The 14,715-nt window shown below is 39.9% G+C and overlaps 1 protein-coding gene across 1 annotated transcript; it reads left to right on the top strand.

Moving 5' to 3' along the window:
* The first annotated feature begins 861 nt into the window (after nucleotides 1–861).
* Nucleotides 862–1,743, top strand: LOC108935783 (hemoglobin subunit beta-like). The gene is made up of 3 exons (XM_018754645.2): nucleotides 862–1,011; nucleotides 1,244–1,466; nucleotides 1,597–1,743. Exons 1-3 carry the CDS (start codon nucleotides 920–922, stop codon nucleotides 1,726–1,728), a joined length of 447 nt encoding a protein of 148 aa, XP_018610161.2. The 5' UTR covers nucleotides 862–919; the 3' UTR covers nucleotides 1,729–1,743.
* Nucleotides 1,744–14,715: the final 12,972 nt, after the last annotated feature.

The raw sequence follows: 14,715 nt of genomic DNA, 5'->3' as shown, positions 1-14,715 counted from the left end.
TCACATTTATAAAAGTTGCACATTAAGCCGTGCAATTACAGTTTAACACAGTGCAGTTTTGTCAACGAGTGTGGAAGGATGTATGGATGAGTGACCTTTTGTAAGTAGTATGTCTAGCAGTGTAAATCACTTTGGTGAATAAGGTATGTGGGCTGGTATCCATTATATGCTGCTTTGGAGAAAAGTATCTGCTAAATAAATACATATAAATATAAGGATGCCATGAATTTGAACTGAAATTAATTTTGACAGGAATTACTCAGAAACAAAAGGAAGCAGTCTGAGAGACATGCATTAACAGTGCATTTTGTGTAATTCTGCAACGTGCCTTGGAATTCAGAGCAATATTATGCCACTGAGTTACTATTATGTTATATTAAATACATTGCCAACAAACACTAGTGTCAGACAAGTGTTGGGAAATTAAGCAAAGGGAAAGTTACTCAGGGTGTGTTATCTACCACTGTACTTTTTAGTTAACTTGAAACCAGACAAACCTTAAATCTAGAAAGAACGGCAGCCTATACTTGAATTCTACATTCAATGTAAAAACATTTATTTAATGACATTAATTCGACCCATCAAATACTGTGAGTATATATGGAAAGTGTAAAAACTTCCTCTTTGTTTGTGGATTCACGTTGGTAGTTAGTTGAACTATAAAATTCTGATGAAAAACTTAGTTATGTTTTTCATTATCTTAAGCAAACTGATCAGGTGTTTTTTTTTTTTTTTTGGCAGAAGTCCGATCTCCGGCCCCACATAATCTTTCGCCGAACCGACAATCAGCCAATCACCGGCGGCGCGTGCAGTGGGGCGGGGAAATCGAAAATCAATATAAAGTTCGTCCGCGGTCGCGTTAGTACGGGATTCAGTTTGAAGAGTTTTGTAGAGAAACCGAAGAAACCCAAAAGTCAACATGGTCGAGTGGACTGCTGCTGAACGGCACGCCATTGTGGGCCTCTGGGGGAAGATGAACGTCGATGAGCTCGGACCACTGGCTATTCAAAGGTACTGTTAGTGCTATTCCATGGAATATCAAGAATGCGTAGGACGTCTTTTTCTTGACACTGAGTTGTCGGTGGATTTATTGAACCGTCGCGCAGATAGTGAAACGGCGTCTGACATATTAAGTCTCACATGTTGTTTTAATCTTCATGCTGCCATATGAAAATCTGGATATTATTAGTACATCGAAAATGTTGTAGCGTGCATCAATTTATAATAATTTCTCTGTTTCCAGGCTTCTGATCGTTTACCCCTGGACCCAGAGGTACTTCACTTCTTTCGGCGACGTTTCCAGTCCCGCTGCCATCAGGGGCAACGCCAAGGTGGGTAACCACGGAAAGGTCGTGATGGGCGGACTGGACAGGGCCATCAAGAACATGGACAACATCAAGGGTGTCTACAAGGATCTGAGTGTGATGCACTCCGAGAAGCTGCATGTCGACCCCGATAACTTCAGGGTAGGTGCAGCACAGACGTGTGGAAATTATCGCTGTAGTGCAATGAAATGAGCTGGGTGAGTCCACTCCAGTACACTGGAGTACCAATGGCAAATGAGGTTTTTTTAATTTTCTTTCACTTTTCCCCCAGCTTCTGTCTGACTGCATCACTGTGGTCGTTGCTGAGAAATTCGGTCCCCACGTGTTCACTCCCGAAGTCCAGGAGGCCTGGCAGAAGTTCCTCAATGTGGTGACCTCTGCTCTGAGCAGACAGTACCACTAGGAGCACTTCTGAAATTGGAAATGCAGAGAACAGCTTCATCCAATCATATTCCTCAACAATGAAGTACATTGTCATATTCTAAAATAGTATGGCTGTGATCTTCAATAAGATAAAATAAAGAATAATATTTTGAAATATTTGTGCGGCTTTCTGACTATTTTGGGAGAAAAATTCGAGATAGTTTCATGCTTATTACTCAGGATTTCTGTAATATGGAACATTCAAGTTTAAGAAGTGATCTGTTACTGACAGTGGGTATGTACGTGCGTGTCCAGTCTTTAGATGGTAAATGAAACCATCATAATGTACAATATTTCCATGTTGAGAGGTACCGCTGGTGAGTGAAATGAAGCTGGTTACGCAGTTGCATCTACTGTCTCTCCAACAAGGACAGCACCAAATAAATAAATATCCAGACAAACTGTTTAGCTGATTTTGTTTTAAACTTAAACGAATTTATTATTAATTACATTTAGAGTAAACATTTCTTAGTTATTGGCATCCTGTCTAGGGTGTACCCTCTAGTCTTGCGCCCATTGTTTCCTGGATAGACTCCGGTTTACCGAATCTCTTCTCAAGATAAGCGATTATTGAAACTGGATGGAATTCCGAGCTGCAAAAACCGCTTTAGGAAAGTTTTACTGGAATTCTTCAAGTTGTCTTTCGCTCTACATTATCCTGGTTTGTTATTATGAAATTAATTTCCTGTAGTTATAACTGCCAGTTATAAACTACAGGAAATTAATTTCATAATAAAACAAATTTTTTTTAATCAGTTTTATTTCCTGAAAAAATTGATAATTAGGCTATGATAGACAGCTTCAAGCTCAACTGCGAGTTTGAGCAGGAAAATGTGTTTATTGTAAATAGTTGAATTAGGTAGAATGAAATTGTGTTAAACGATTCATTGTGGAGACGTACGGGAAAGAAGTGACTCTGCCAGTGGGAAGGAAAAAAGCCCGAGGGGCGCTAAGAAGGCTGGCTCGGAGGTGCAGGTCCTTGAGGAAACGGGGTCCTCGGACCGAGAGCGTTATTATTTTTTTGTGATTGTGCCGATACCTCTCGCCGTGTGCCGGTGTTCTAATAAACGTTCATCAAGAGAACGCTGCCTGTGTGTCCTTCGCCCCATTCGAACTCAGAGCGCAGCATGCTAATATCATGTAATATTTCAGAATGGGAACTTTTTTTTATCAACGAGGTCCCCGTGTCTGTCTGGGTATCCTCTGTTTATGAGTAGTTCCCCAGCCTTACAGTGCCTGGGTGGTGCAAGAGCGTGGGTTCGATCCCTGTTCGGTCTGTGTGGATTTTGCATGTTCTCTCCATGTCTGCATGCACTGTAAAAAAAAAGAGTTGAGGCAACTTAAAATAATAAGGCAACCTATTACAAGCACTTTTTTGAGTTATATCAACAAATTGAGACTGAAGTCCACCCAACTCAAAAGATTACGTTAAAATTATGTTCTCACAACATAGTTATGTTTACCTAATGAATCACAGAATAAAATATTTTTTGTTGGCTGAACATAAATAGACCAGATGGATTCATTATTATTTAAATAGCCTAAAAAAAGACAAACCATAACACTGGTCAAATAACTTTTATTTACGGATTGTGTCCAATGTCACAACAATGACCTTACTGGTACTAACTAAGTCTTGCATTTTAACTCACATAACTTGCATGTTACACTGAACTCGATGCATGTTACCAACTCCGCAAAAAGTATTAATTACATAAAATAAAACCATATGTGACATTAGCTGTCTTGGGGACCTCTGGGTCAGAATTTGAAAATGTCCAATACTTGCATTGCATTTCCTCCTGTTCAATATTCTTCCTTCTTCAATGCACTGCTTCTTTGTAAAAACATCCTCGTTTCATCATGTTCCCCCATTTTTATACAGATATTTAGGCTAGCTCATTTAGTTTTAAAGAAATGGCAGTAAGACTGTCTATATGGCCAGGGCCAGAATACAGTATATTCAATTCAATTTATTTTTATAGAGCACTCTTCTCATGCAGTGACACAGAGCGATTTAACACAGGCATAAGGCAAGAAAAACAATTACATCAGATAAACAAAAAAGACAGTTGACTACTATTATAATATAGTACTTTTATAGAGCTATAAGTATGCTTACTGGCCACAGAGAAAAGGAACAAAAACTCCCAACTGAAAATTGAAGGAGAAAAAAAACCTCTTGGGGTCCAGTACAGAACCAGTTTACCATGTCTGACTCCAGTACACAACCAGGTATAGAACCAGTTGAGGTAACTGACTGCATGTGAGTCAGATGGACTTAGTTGTTTACTTTAAAACTGTATGTAAACAAAAGTAAGAAAGTTAAAGAAAGAAAGTGGATTCGGATCCTCTAGCTGAGGAGAGGGCTGGAAAAGGGCTAGATTAAAACTACAGGCCAACGGGCAACACGTAGTAATAATGGTATTGTTGCTGTATGGTATCTTGAATCCTCAGTTCAGCGTGGTACGTCTCGTCCATCATGGCAGTTAGTCATCATCTTCAGCCAGCATGGGATTTGTCTATCACCACCGGCCGGCCTCCTCAAGTCTTACGTAGCGAGGCAGTGCTCAACAAGAAGAAAGAACAGAGTTAGTAATTTGTAACTTAAGTCAATTTAATATGCATTTCTATAAAGGTGGTAAAAACAAACACGAGCAAGTGGAATTACATTTCGAAGTGGAATGTCTGAGTGAACATTTAAGTCTTTAGTCTAGATATGAAGACAGAGACAGACTGGACATTTCTAACAGTAGTTGGTAGATTATTCCACAGTTTAGGTGCTCTATAGTTAAAGGCACAGCCTCCTACTGAGGTCTTATTGAGCACAGGTACTTTAAAGTAACCTAACTCCAATGAAGAAGATATAGCGCCCTGGGATATAAAAATCAAATATTGTATTGGCCGTTCCGTCAGATATGAGCAAATGGTCTCATGTAATACTCATTACATTTGTCATACAGAAGGCTTGGTGATGGACCCAAGTGCGGGTTGGCTTATCTCAGGAGGGGTTCTAGGACAGACGAGGATTATTCAAGGCTCAGTCGTCGTTATACGGGCGAAGCAAGACTCAGTAGTCAGGTAAACAGGCGAGGGTCAGAAGCCAGGCGATCAGACCACGCCGCATGCACCAGGCAAGGAGTACCGCTGATTCTGCACCCCACACACACAAGCAAGAAGCCGTTTACAAGAATTCGCAGTGTTGTGCGGTCACAGAGCTCCCTTATTATACCGGGTCTCATCAAACAGCCGCAGATGTTGCCGCTCTCTGCTTGTTCCCGGGGGCGTGACAACATTATTCAACGCGATTTTTCTATTTCAAACGATGGAAATTAAAGCCCTTTTCCCGTTTGTCCCACACACAGACAAGCTTCTCTCAAAACTTAATAACGTGCGCAAAGTGCGCGAAATCAGTAACTACTAAATTAGATGAGACAATCAGCTTGGGAAGAGCACAACATACATTATATGACAAATAACATATAGTCGTTTAAAAATGATTGATACATACCTGTTCTGCAGAAAACGATGGATTGATTAGGCACGAAGCCGCACCTTCAAATCAACATAAATTCTAAGAAACTTCGAAGTAGTTAAAGTCTCAAACTGCGCATGCGCTCAAGATTCAAACTGCGAAACGTGAAGGTTCAAGGCAAAACTAAAATAATTTAATAAAATCAAAAAAAAAAAAAAAAACGTTGCACGTTTGTAACGTTTAAGGAATGAATTTGTTGAATTAACTAAGTATGAAGCATGAACACTTCCAATCAAAATATCTTAGTTCAATTTACTTTTCTGTTTATTTGGAGAACTTTTTTGTAAGTTGTCTTTTTTACAGTGTGGGTTTCCTTTCACCGTCCAAAGACCCGCAGTTCAGACGAATTGATGACACTAAACTGCCAGTAGTGGGTGACAGTGATTGACTGTGCACGCAGGCTTTCATGCCATGGACTGGCATCTTCTTCAGGGTTTACTCCCCTCACCTTTGCACCCAATGGTTTCAGGACAGGCTCCAGATAACGGCGACCCTGCTCAGGACAAGCTGTTATTGAAATTTAATGGATGAGCCCACTCACGGCTCGTGTGTTCAAGTGCCGTTAAGTAATTCTCGGGTAATATGCATACTCCACACAGTCTAAGCCCGATTCGAACTTTTGTCCGAACCCACTTCCAACGCACTGCGAGACAGAGCAGCCTATGGTTCGAAGACGTTCCGGTCCGGAGTATGTATTGGGTGACATGTTCAGCTGGACATGTATTAAGCATATTAATTTGCAGGCGGACAGGACATTTCAACAGGTATTTAAGGACATACATTTATTTAGCAGACGCCTTTCTCCAAAGCGACTTTCCAATGAACTCCGTGTGGTGTTGTTACCCCACACACTTTATTCACCACGGTGACTTACACTGACTGTTAGATACACTACTTCCAATGGGTCACTCCTCCATACATTAGGGGAACCTGAACAGCATGTCTTTGAACTGTGGGAGGAAACCGGAGCACCCGGAGGGCGCAGACACGGGGAGAACGTGCAAACTCCACACAGACTGAGCGGGGAAACGAACCCATGTCCTCTCGCACCACTTAGGCGCTATGAGACAACAGCGTTACTTGCTTACTGTGCCACCGTGCTGCCCACATACAACGTGGATGCGCGAGGCAGGCGGAGGGGACATCACAGCAGAGGAACTGCACTTTCGAAAAGAGCCGGCGTCAGGGTGGGTGTGAGCTTGAATCTAAGGGCGAAGACGCGGACCCCCTGAATGCTCGACAGAGCTCCTTGAAGGGAAGTGGACCCCCCCTTTACCGTAGGTGTAGGACTGTGATCGAAAGTGGCGGGGTTCGAAGGCGGCGATGACGCTGTGGCCGTGTTCCCCTCCGGTCTTTGCTCCTTTGGAAAGGGCGCGGGATTGTTCCGGGAGTGAAACAGCCCACGGAGCGAGCGGCTGGTGGATGCGGAGCGGTGGAAGCTGCGCGGCGGAGTTAACTCCGTTATCCCCATCGACTGGACGGCGTGCATAGGCAAAGATTGCCGGACTACTTAGAAGTAACCCTGTGGGACACGCCACGTGTGAGTGGTTTGGCGTGCCGTGGGGTGTAGCGTTGGTTCAGGGTTACATCAGAGAGTTCTTGGTGTCCGCTGGGGCAAAGGACAGATAACCGTTTGTTGCGATAAAACAAGTTTCCTCTCAGTTTTATTATATTTTTGTAACTACGGTAACGGTTGTAATTTAGGCTGATCTTGGTAAAAGGGAGAAGGCAGATTCCTAAATGATAGTTTAGGTAAATGCAGTTGTTACCACCCTTGGGTTGTCAAGCCTTGTTGGAAGGAGAGAAGAGAAAGGAGGAAAAATCACGTCATTTTACGTTTTAGATAAGTCACTTATTAAGTGTCAACGGATTAATCTATGAATCAAATCCGGATTACTCTGAACTGATATAAAATCACACCAAGCATGACAACAGATTAATCACACACACATTTCAGAACCGCTTGTCCCATACGGGGTCGCGGGGAACCGGAGCCTACCCGGCAACACAGGGCGTAAGTCCGGAGAGGGAGGGGACACACCCAGGACGGGACGCTAGTCCGTCGCAAGGTACCCCAAGCGGGACTCGAACCCCTGACCCACCGGACAGCAGGACTGTGGTCCAACCCACTGCGTCACCGCACCCCCACAGATTAATCAACAAAATCTAACATTATAATTACAGTTATTAGGTACAAAACCATTAGAAATTAATTACAGGTATAGAGAGATGCAGACAGACCTTTATTACAATTCCAAATTTGTAAAAATATTGTACATATTACAGTATTTTAGATTTATGTAAAATAGGACATTTATGCATAGTAATTCAATTCAATTTATTTTTATAGAGCGCTCTTCTCACGCAGTGACACAGAGCACTTTAAAACAGGCATAAGGAAAAAAACAAATAGATGATATAAGAAACAAACAAGACAGTTGACTATTGACTACCAAAATCCAGTACTTTTATAGAGCTATAATAAATATGCCTACTGGCCATGGAGGAAAGGAACAAAAACTCTCAATTGAAATCTGAGAGAGGAAAAAAAAAAAAAAAAAAAAAAAAAAAAAAATTACCACTATTACTCCAGAGGTTAACAAAATAGTGATAAAACGTGTATATTACATATAATATAAGTTTGCCACGAATAATTTGAACCTGTACATTTAATGATAAAGAAGCAATTAAATACCTATACAACTTAAGAAGAAGGCTATTGTCAGACAGATCATAATCAATAAAATATCTTAGCTATACATAATATTCAGTTATCCCATTTAATATTAGTTTGTATTTCTTGTATAGAACTGGATAATTATAGTTAATAAAGCAATTATAGAAATGTATAATACCGTCTATAATGAATGTAGCTTGGGATGATGGTTGAGGTGTTCGGTTGTTCGCCAAGCTTGGTATTTAGGTTGCAACTATTTAATCACCAATCACAGTGACATCATCTGTGCACAAGCTGTGTGATTTGTGTTGGCTGCTTCATCCTTTATATGTAGTTTGATGGGTGGGATTGCCTGAAGCTTGGATGTGATTGGTTGGTTTCATGTAACCTTGAGCATGAGCGGTTCTTCTGATTTTTGATTGGTCGGTTGCCGGTTTCAAACCGGAACCGGTTCGATACCGGTTAGGCCCTCGTTGGTCCTTGCATCGTATTGGCTCATAGATGGGGTCCAGATCAATATGTTTGTTTATGGAATTGACTGAAAAGTACCAGGCCTCAAGGAACGCCCTCAAATGTTTTGTATCTGCCTGGGATAAGATTTCTGCATTGTCCATATTGAATGTATGTCCTTCTTGATCCTGGTGTATGAATATCATGGACCAAATGGGTCATGCCTCCTAGTGGCCAGCTTGTGTTCAAGGAGCCAAGTTGACAATTTTCTTCTGGTTTGGCCGACGTAGTATTTGTTGCAGTTATTGCAGTTGATTTTGTAGATCACCCTCATTCTATCTTCGTTCTTGAGTTGTTCCTTTGGTTTTGAAATGATGCTGCGCAGAGTGGCTGTTTGCTTGTGTGCTACTGTAATTCCATGTGGCCGGAGTAATCTGCTGTCAATTCTAATACATTTCTTATATACAGGAGAGCTACTCTTTCGTTAGGCTGTTCGTTGGAGCTTGTTTGCTTGACTTGGTGAAGTAACCACCTTCTGATAAAGTTTCATGGATAGCCGTTGCGAGTGAATAACTTAAAGAGGTCATTTTCTGGTTTGGCTCTGAGGGCATTGGTGCTGCAGTGTGTTTTTGCTCTTTGAAATAGGGTTCGGATGCAATTTTTCTTGTGACAATTCGGGTGATTGCTATGGAAGTTGAGCACCTGGTCAGTGTGTGTTTGTTTCCGGTAGACTGATGTTTCCCAAGTTCCTCCAATTGTCCGTCTGACTAGTACGTCAAGAAAAGCCAGATTGTTGTACTACACTGTACAGCAGTATTTTATTTTTATCATTTCCTCACTTATATAAGTTATGTAAGTTCTGTATTATGAAACTTTATTCCCAATTTAAAACTGCATTATATATTAAGGCTTCTAAATATTATAAAGGTGTTAAAATGCTGTATGATAAAAATGATTGTTTAGCCGTACAAAAGACATGAGAATTCTTATTTTTAGTGTGTATTGTGATTTTAGTCAGCCTCTTGACATGTCTCTAAAAAGTAATTCAGGGGACCTATTACCACAGTTTATTTAAATGCATGGCTACAAGATTAAAATTCTAATTTATTGATTTAATTAAACCTTTTAAGTTGCAGACATTTTTTGGATGAGTTGTGTTGACATAATAATGTTGATAATTACATCAACTTAATATTGTGTGTAATTTAAACTGAAATTTATGCATTAATTGATTTAAAACAAAATTTAAGTTGTAGTAACAATGAAATTGGCTTGATAACTTAATTTCTCTCCACCCCCTACCCACGTAACATGCCTGGACATATTTAGACAGATAAGATTGTGTGTTAGAGGACCTGTAGCCTGAACAAATCCAATACAAAGGACATTTCAAGGTGAGTATCATTTCTTTTACAAATAAATTCTACTTAAGCAATGCATTTGGGCATATTCTCAACTGTGATATGACCAATAGCGGACTTGTGCATGCAGGTTAGACTACACCTGCTAATACAGTCCTTATTTACTATTCCTATCCAACTTTTTATTAGTTATTTAAAGGATAAATCTTTTATAAATTATTAAATTGTTTGTACACATCTCAAGTTAACTCACATGAATTTTCCCTCATTAGGCTCATGATTAGCAGGTTAGCTAGGTCTTCTTCTGTTAGCTCCACAGAAGTGTGTCCATTAAAATTTAAAATATTCTTGTGAGGAAGCTTGCGCGCTGCTTTCAAAACATAGCATATTCATTCATTTTATAATTTTATTTACATACAAATTCTACTAAAGCAATGAATTTGGGCATATTCTCAATTGTGATGTGACCAATAGTGGACTCATGTACGGAGGTTAGGCTACACCTGCTAACACCGTTATACTACGACACGAAGAAACGCTAGTCATATTTATCAGTGTAATTTGACCATGTACCCTTTAGTTTAGCACAGCAGTAGATAAGAACACATTTTAAAAATATTTTGTCATTCACATAGATAGCCTTCTTTGCAGGCAGTTTGCTGTTTGACCAAGATTAGCAGCCTTTGGACTGTGGATAGTTCTGTTAAAGGGATTAAAGTAGAAGAGGCAGAGTGTTTCTTTTTTTGTCTGTATTGCTCATTTAATCCAATGTTGTTTTTATGTCTATAAAACCTGCAGAAAGAGATGTTAGGTATGATATTTGTATTGTAAATGATTCTGGACGTTGGTTACTATTGTTCTACAACTTAATGTTTGTATTTTTCCTGGTCTTAAAGATTGCATTACATTTTTCTTAAGATTTCAAGATACGTAAATTATCGTTAATGTGATTCTGTATCACCCAGACCTATGTGTATCTACTTGATGCTAAGACTTTGCATCAACAGTTGATTCAAATATATTATGGCATTCTAGGCTGATTAGTGTTTTGTTGGCACATATCTTTGAAAAAAATGGGGTGGGGATGCAAAATGTGTAAATTTTAAACCTCTACAAAAACAGAGTTGCTAAAACATTACAGGTTACTTCATGGTGGGCAACTGCTGCCATGTCTTTATCAAGATTGTTTTTGTTCCTTCAAAACATGGGGTAGCCTTAGATCACATCTGTCAAGAAATCACTCTAAGGAAACTCAGATAAGAAGCAAATCTGCAGAAGTTCTCTCTTTCACTTGCCAGTGTTGCATTGCCAGTGCAATCTCCACAGAAGGAGTTGTTTGAACACCATGGTCAACATTTAAAAAAAACAGGAGACTGTCATCTGTGTTTTTAAGAACTGCAATTTCAGCACTAATATTTATGGAACATTTGTCTCCCACAGAAGCCGAAAGCATACTCCTCACTTACTGCAAGATTTCAAAGAAGACCTACTGAAAAGGTGTTCTTCAAACAGAGATGATTACAGTGATGTGGATGTTCAGGATGGGGAACTGTCTATAACTGATGATGGTCGAGATGATAATGATGTGAGAGATCTACCAAAACTTACTGAAAAAAATTTGGCTTTCCAGTTTCTAAAACTGGAGAGCACTTTCAATGTATCTAACAGGTGTATTGATGAGGTTGTTAGAAGAGTTAAATTTTATCTCTCATTCAGCATCAGGTCCCATCATCAAAGACATTTTACAGTCCTGTTTGAGGAAGCACAACTGTGAGATTGATGAGTCTGTTGTGTCAGACATGGTGACAGAGCTTTGTGATACCAACCACTTTACCTCCGCCCTGAGTAGTGGTGGTCCACTTTCTTCTTCCTACAAGAGAAGGGCTTATTATAAGGAGCAGTTTGCTGTGATGGAACCAGTGGAGTATGTACTGAGTAGGGAAGAAGATAGAAGCTTCCAGTATGTCCCCATTCTCAAGTCATTGCTTCAGTTTTTGAGTCGGAAAGAAATCCGGGATTTGATGTTGCATGACGGAGAAGCTCAAAGTAATGGTGAAACTCAGTACAGGGCATTTTCTGATGGCATTTATTATAAAACAAATAAGTTGCTTTCTGGAGAAGATCCTACGATTGCTATTATTCCCTATGTTGATGACTTTGAGATATGCAATCCTCTGAGAACATCAAGGAAAAAACACAAAATCACAGCTGTGTAGTGGGTGTTGGCTGATGTTCCTGCACTGCTCAGATCTTCACTAACCTCAGTCTTCTTAGCAATTCTCTGCAGGGCTGATTATGTGAAAAGATTTGGTTACAGTACTGGCAAAATTTGTGTTTTTTTTTCTTCAAGATTTAAATATTGTGTGTTTAAATACACAACTGCAGTTCAAAATAAAAAAAAAAAAAGTTGTCTAACAATATTGTTGTTGAATGAATTAATTTCATAAGAGCCATTAAATGAACAAAAATATGAAAAAGCTATAAATATTGAAGAAAATTTAATTAGAGTAAATTCATTGTTTAAATGGTTGTCAACTTAAAAACTTGTGTTCATAATTATGGTAATTAAGTACATAACACTTTAATTTTAAATAATGTGAAAAAACTAGTTAGATCAACTTAATTTTTATGAGTAATCAACTTAAATACTTGTTTATGCTGCAAATTAAGTGTTAATTTAAAAAAACCTTTGATTGTAGAGGAAAAGGTAATTCCTCTAACTCAATGTAGTTCGTTCGTTGAACATAATTTCATCAGAAGTTGTCATAACTCAAAAAGATTGATGCAAACTGTTGCCTTAATTTTTTTTTTTGTTGAGCCTAAACATTTGGTTTTTAGAGTGCAGCTCTGGTCATAGATATACATAGATAGGCCATGGTGTCATGTTGGGCGGCTTTGTCACGCCACTATATTCTAAAAATGTGATGATCAAGCAACACACAATGCTATGCATTGAAGTGTACTAATTACAGAAGGAAATAAAGCAAGGAGAAAGGCTTGTCATTTCACAAGTTAAATACTTCTGGTATAAAAAGTTTAAGGGGTAATTTATGTTCCAAGTGAATAAACACAAGAACAAGCAGAGTCCAGACTGTTTTTATGCCACAAATTCATCCAGTGTTTACTGTGCATTAAATTTGGATCAGTAAATATGAAAATATTTCAGCAAGCTGATCTTCAGGAAGGAAAATTTTATGGTACAGCCTCATAGCTTAGTTTGACTGCCTTGCAAACATACACATATTTCAACAGAACTTTTATTTGACCACTGGCCTTAATTCCCAATAAAACATGGTAAATATTAATGCTGTGATTGTGAGTGATGATGGGTACATGTGTTCACTGCCTTGGGTGTAAATTCTGGAGATTTTAAGTGCTTCATTACTTTGTGGACTTATTCAGAATAATTTAAAGATTCCTGAACAAAGAAAAGGATAAGGAAAGATATCAAATATGGATAAGAAACTACAGATGTGATCATCCACCAGGAAAAGGTTGTGAGCTCTGCAGCAAGCACTTCAGAGGTAATCAGGTTGATCGGAGCGGACAGATCATTCGCTTAAGGGAAGGAACTGTGCGCACTTTATTCACCTTTCCTGAGCATTTACAGGTATTTACTACAGCTGTTTTATGGAACACTAATGGTCTGTATAACATTGTAACATTCAGTTACAGAATCATGACTGGTCTGAGAGAGATACAAAACATACCTGACTAGTAGAGTTGCAGTGATGTTGACAATGAGAATTCATAACTAGAAAGCTTGTTTTGTCAAATTTATGAATAAGTGTTTATATGATCCAAATTATCACCAGGATATTTTCTGTTTACTTGTTTTGGATGCCCTGCTAAAGGAGAGATGCATCCTGAATTCCCTTCAAGTGAATCTATAATAAAGTATTTCTTGGCAAAGGTTTTTTGTTATGTTTTGTCCATGAAAACTGCTCATCTATATAAATTAGATCCATTTTAGGGTCTATAATTAGTTTTTAAATTCTCAAAAAGTTTGACAGATTTGACCACAGAATTTCATAGCTTATACTTAATACTTATTAAGTATACTTGTTACTTACATAAATGTCATATATACGTATAGTTATATACTTATCAATAGGCACGTTAATAATAACTTATTACTAGCTTCATAATAAAGTATACATTTTTATTCTAGATATTGTCAATTTCTTTATATGCCTGGGAATATCCTCCATTCACACACACACATTGACTGAAACCACCTGTCCCAAGTGGGGTCGCGGCGAGCTGGAGCCTAACCCGGCAGCAGAGGACGTAGGGCTGGAGGGGGAGGGGACACACCAGGACGGGACACCAGTCCATCACAAGGCACTCCAAGCGGGACTTGAACCCCAGATCTGCCAGAGAGCAGGACTCGGTCAAACCTGCTGCGCCACCGTGCCCTCCTATCTCCATTCAGTTCACACACACACACACAGTTTCTGAACCGCTTGTCCCATATGGGGTCGCGGGGAACCGGAGCCTACCCGGCAACACAGGGCGTAAGGCCGGAGGGGGAGGGGACATACCAGGACGGGACGCCAGTCTGCCGCAAGGCACTCCAAGCAGGACTTGAACCCCAGATCTGCCAGAGGGCAGGACTCGGTCAAACCTGCTGCGCCACCGTGCCCTCCTATCCTCCATTCAGTTCACACACACACACACACATTTTCAGAACCGCTTGTCCCATACAGGGTCACGGGGAACCGGAGCCTACCCGGTAACACAGGGCGTAAGGCCGGAGGGGGAGGGGACATACCAGGACGGGACGCCAGTCTGCCGCAAGGCACTCCAAGCAGGACTTGAACCCCAGATCTGCCAGAGGGCAGGACTCGGTCAAACCTGCTGCGCCACCGTGCCCTCCTATCCTCCATTCAGTTCAGTTCAATTCAAAATTTATGGACAAAATGACAGAATGATATACACTGA

Source organism: Scleropages formosus, chromosome 8 (assembly GCF_900964775.1).
Source record: "Scleropages formosus chromosome 8, fSclFor1.1, whole genome shotgun sequence".
NCBI lineage: Eukaryota > Metazoa > Chordata > Actinopteri > Osteoglossiformes > Osteoglossidae > Scleropages > Scleropages formosus.
The sequence above is the reverse complement of the archived record's forward strand: the minus strand, read 5'-3'. Positions and strand labels throughout refer to the sequence as shown.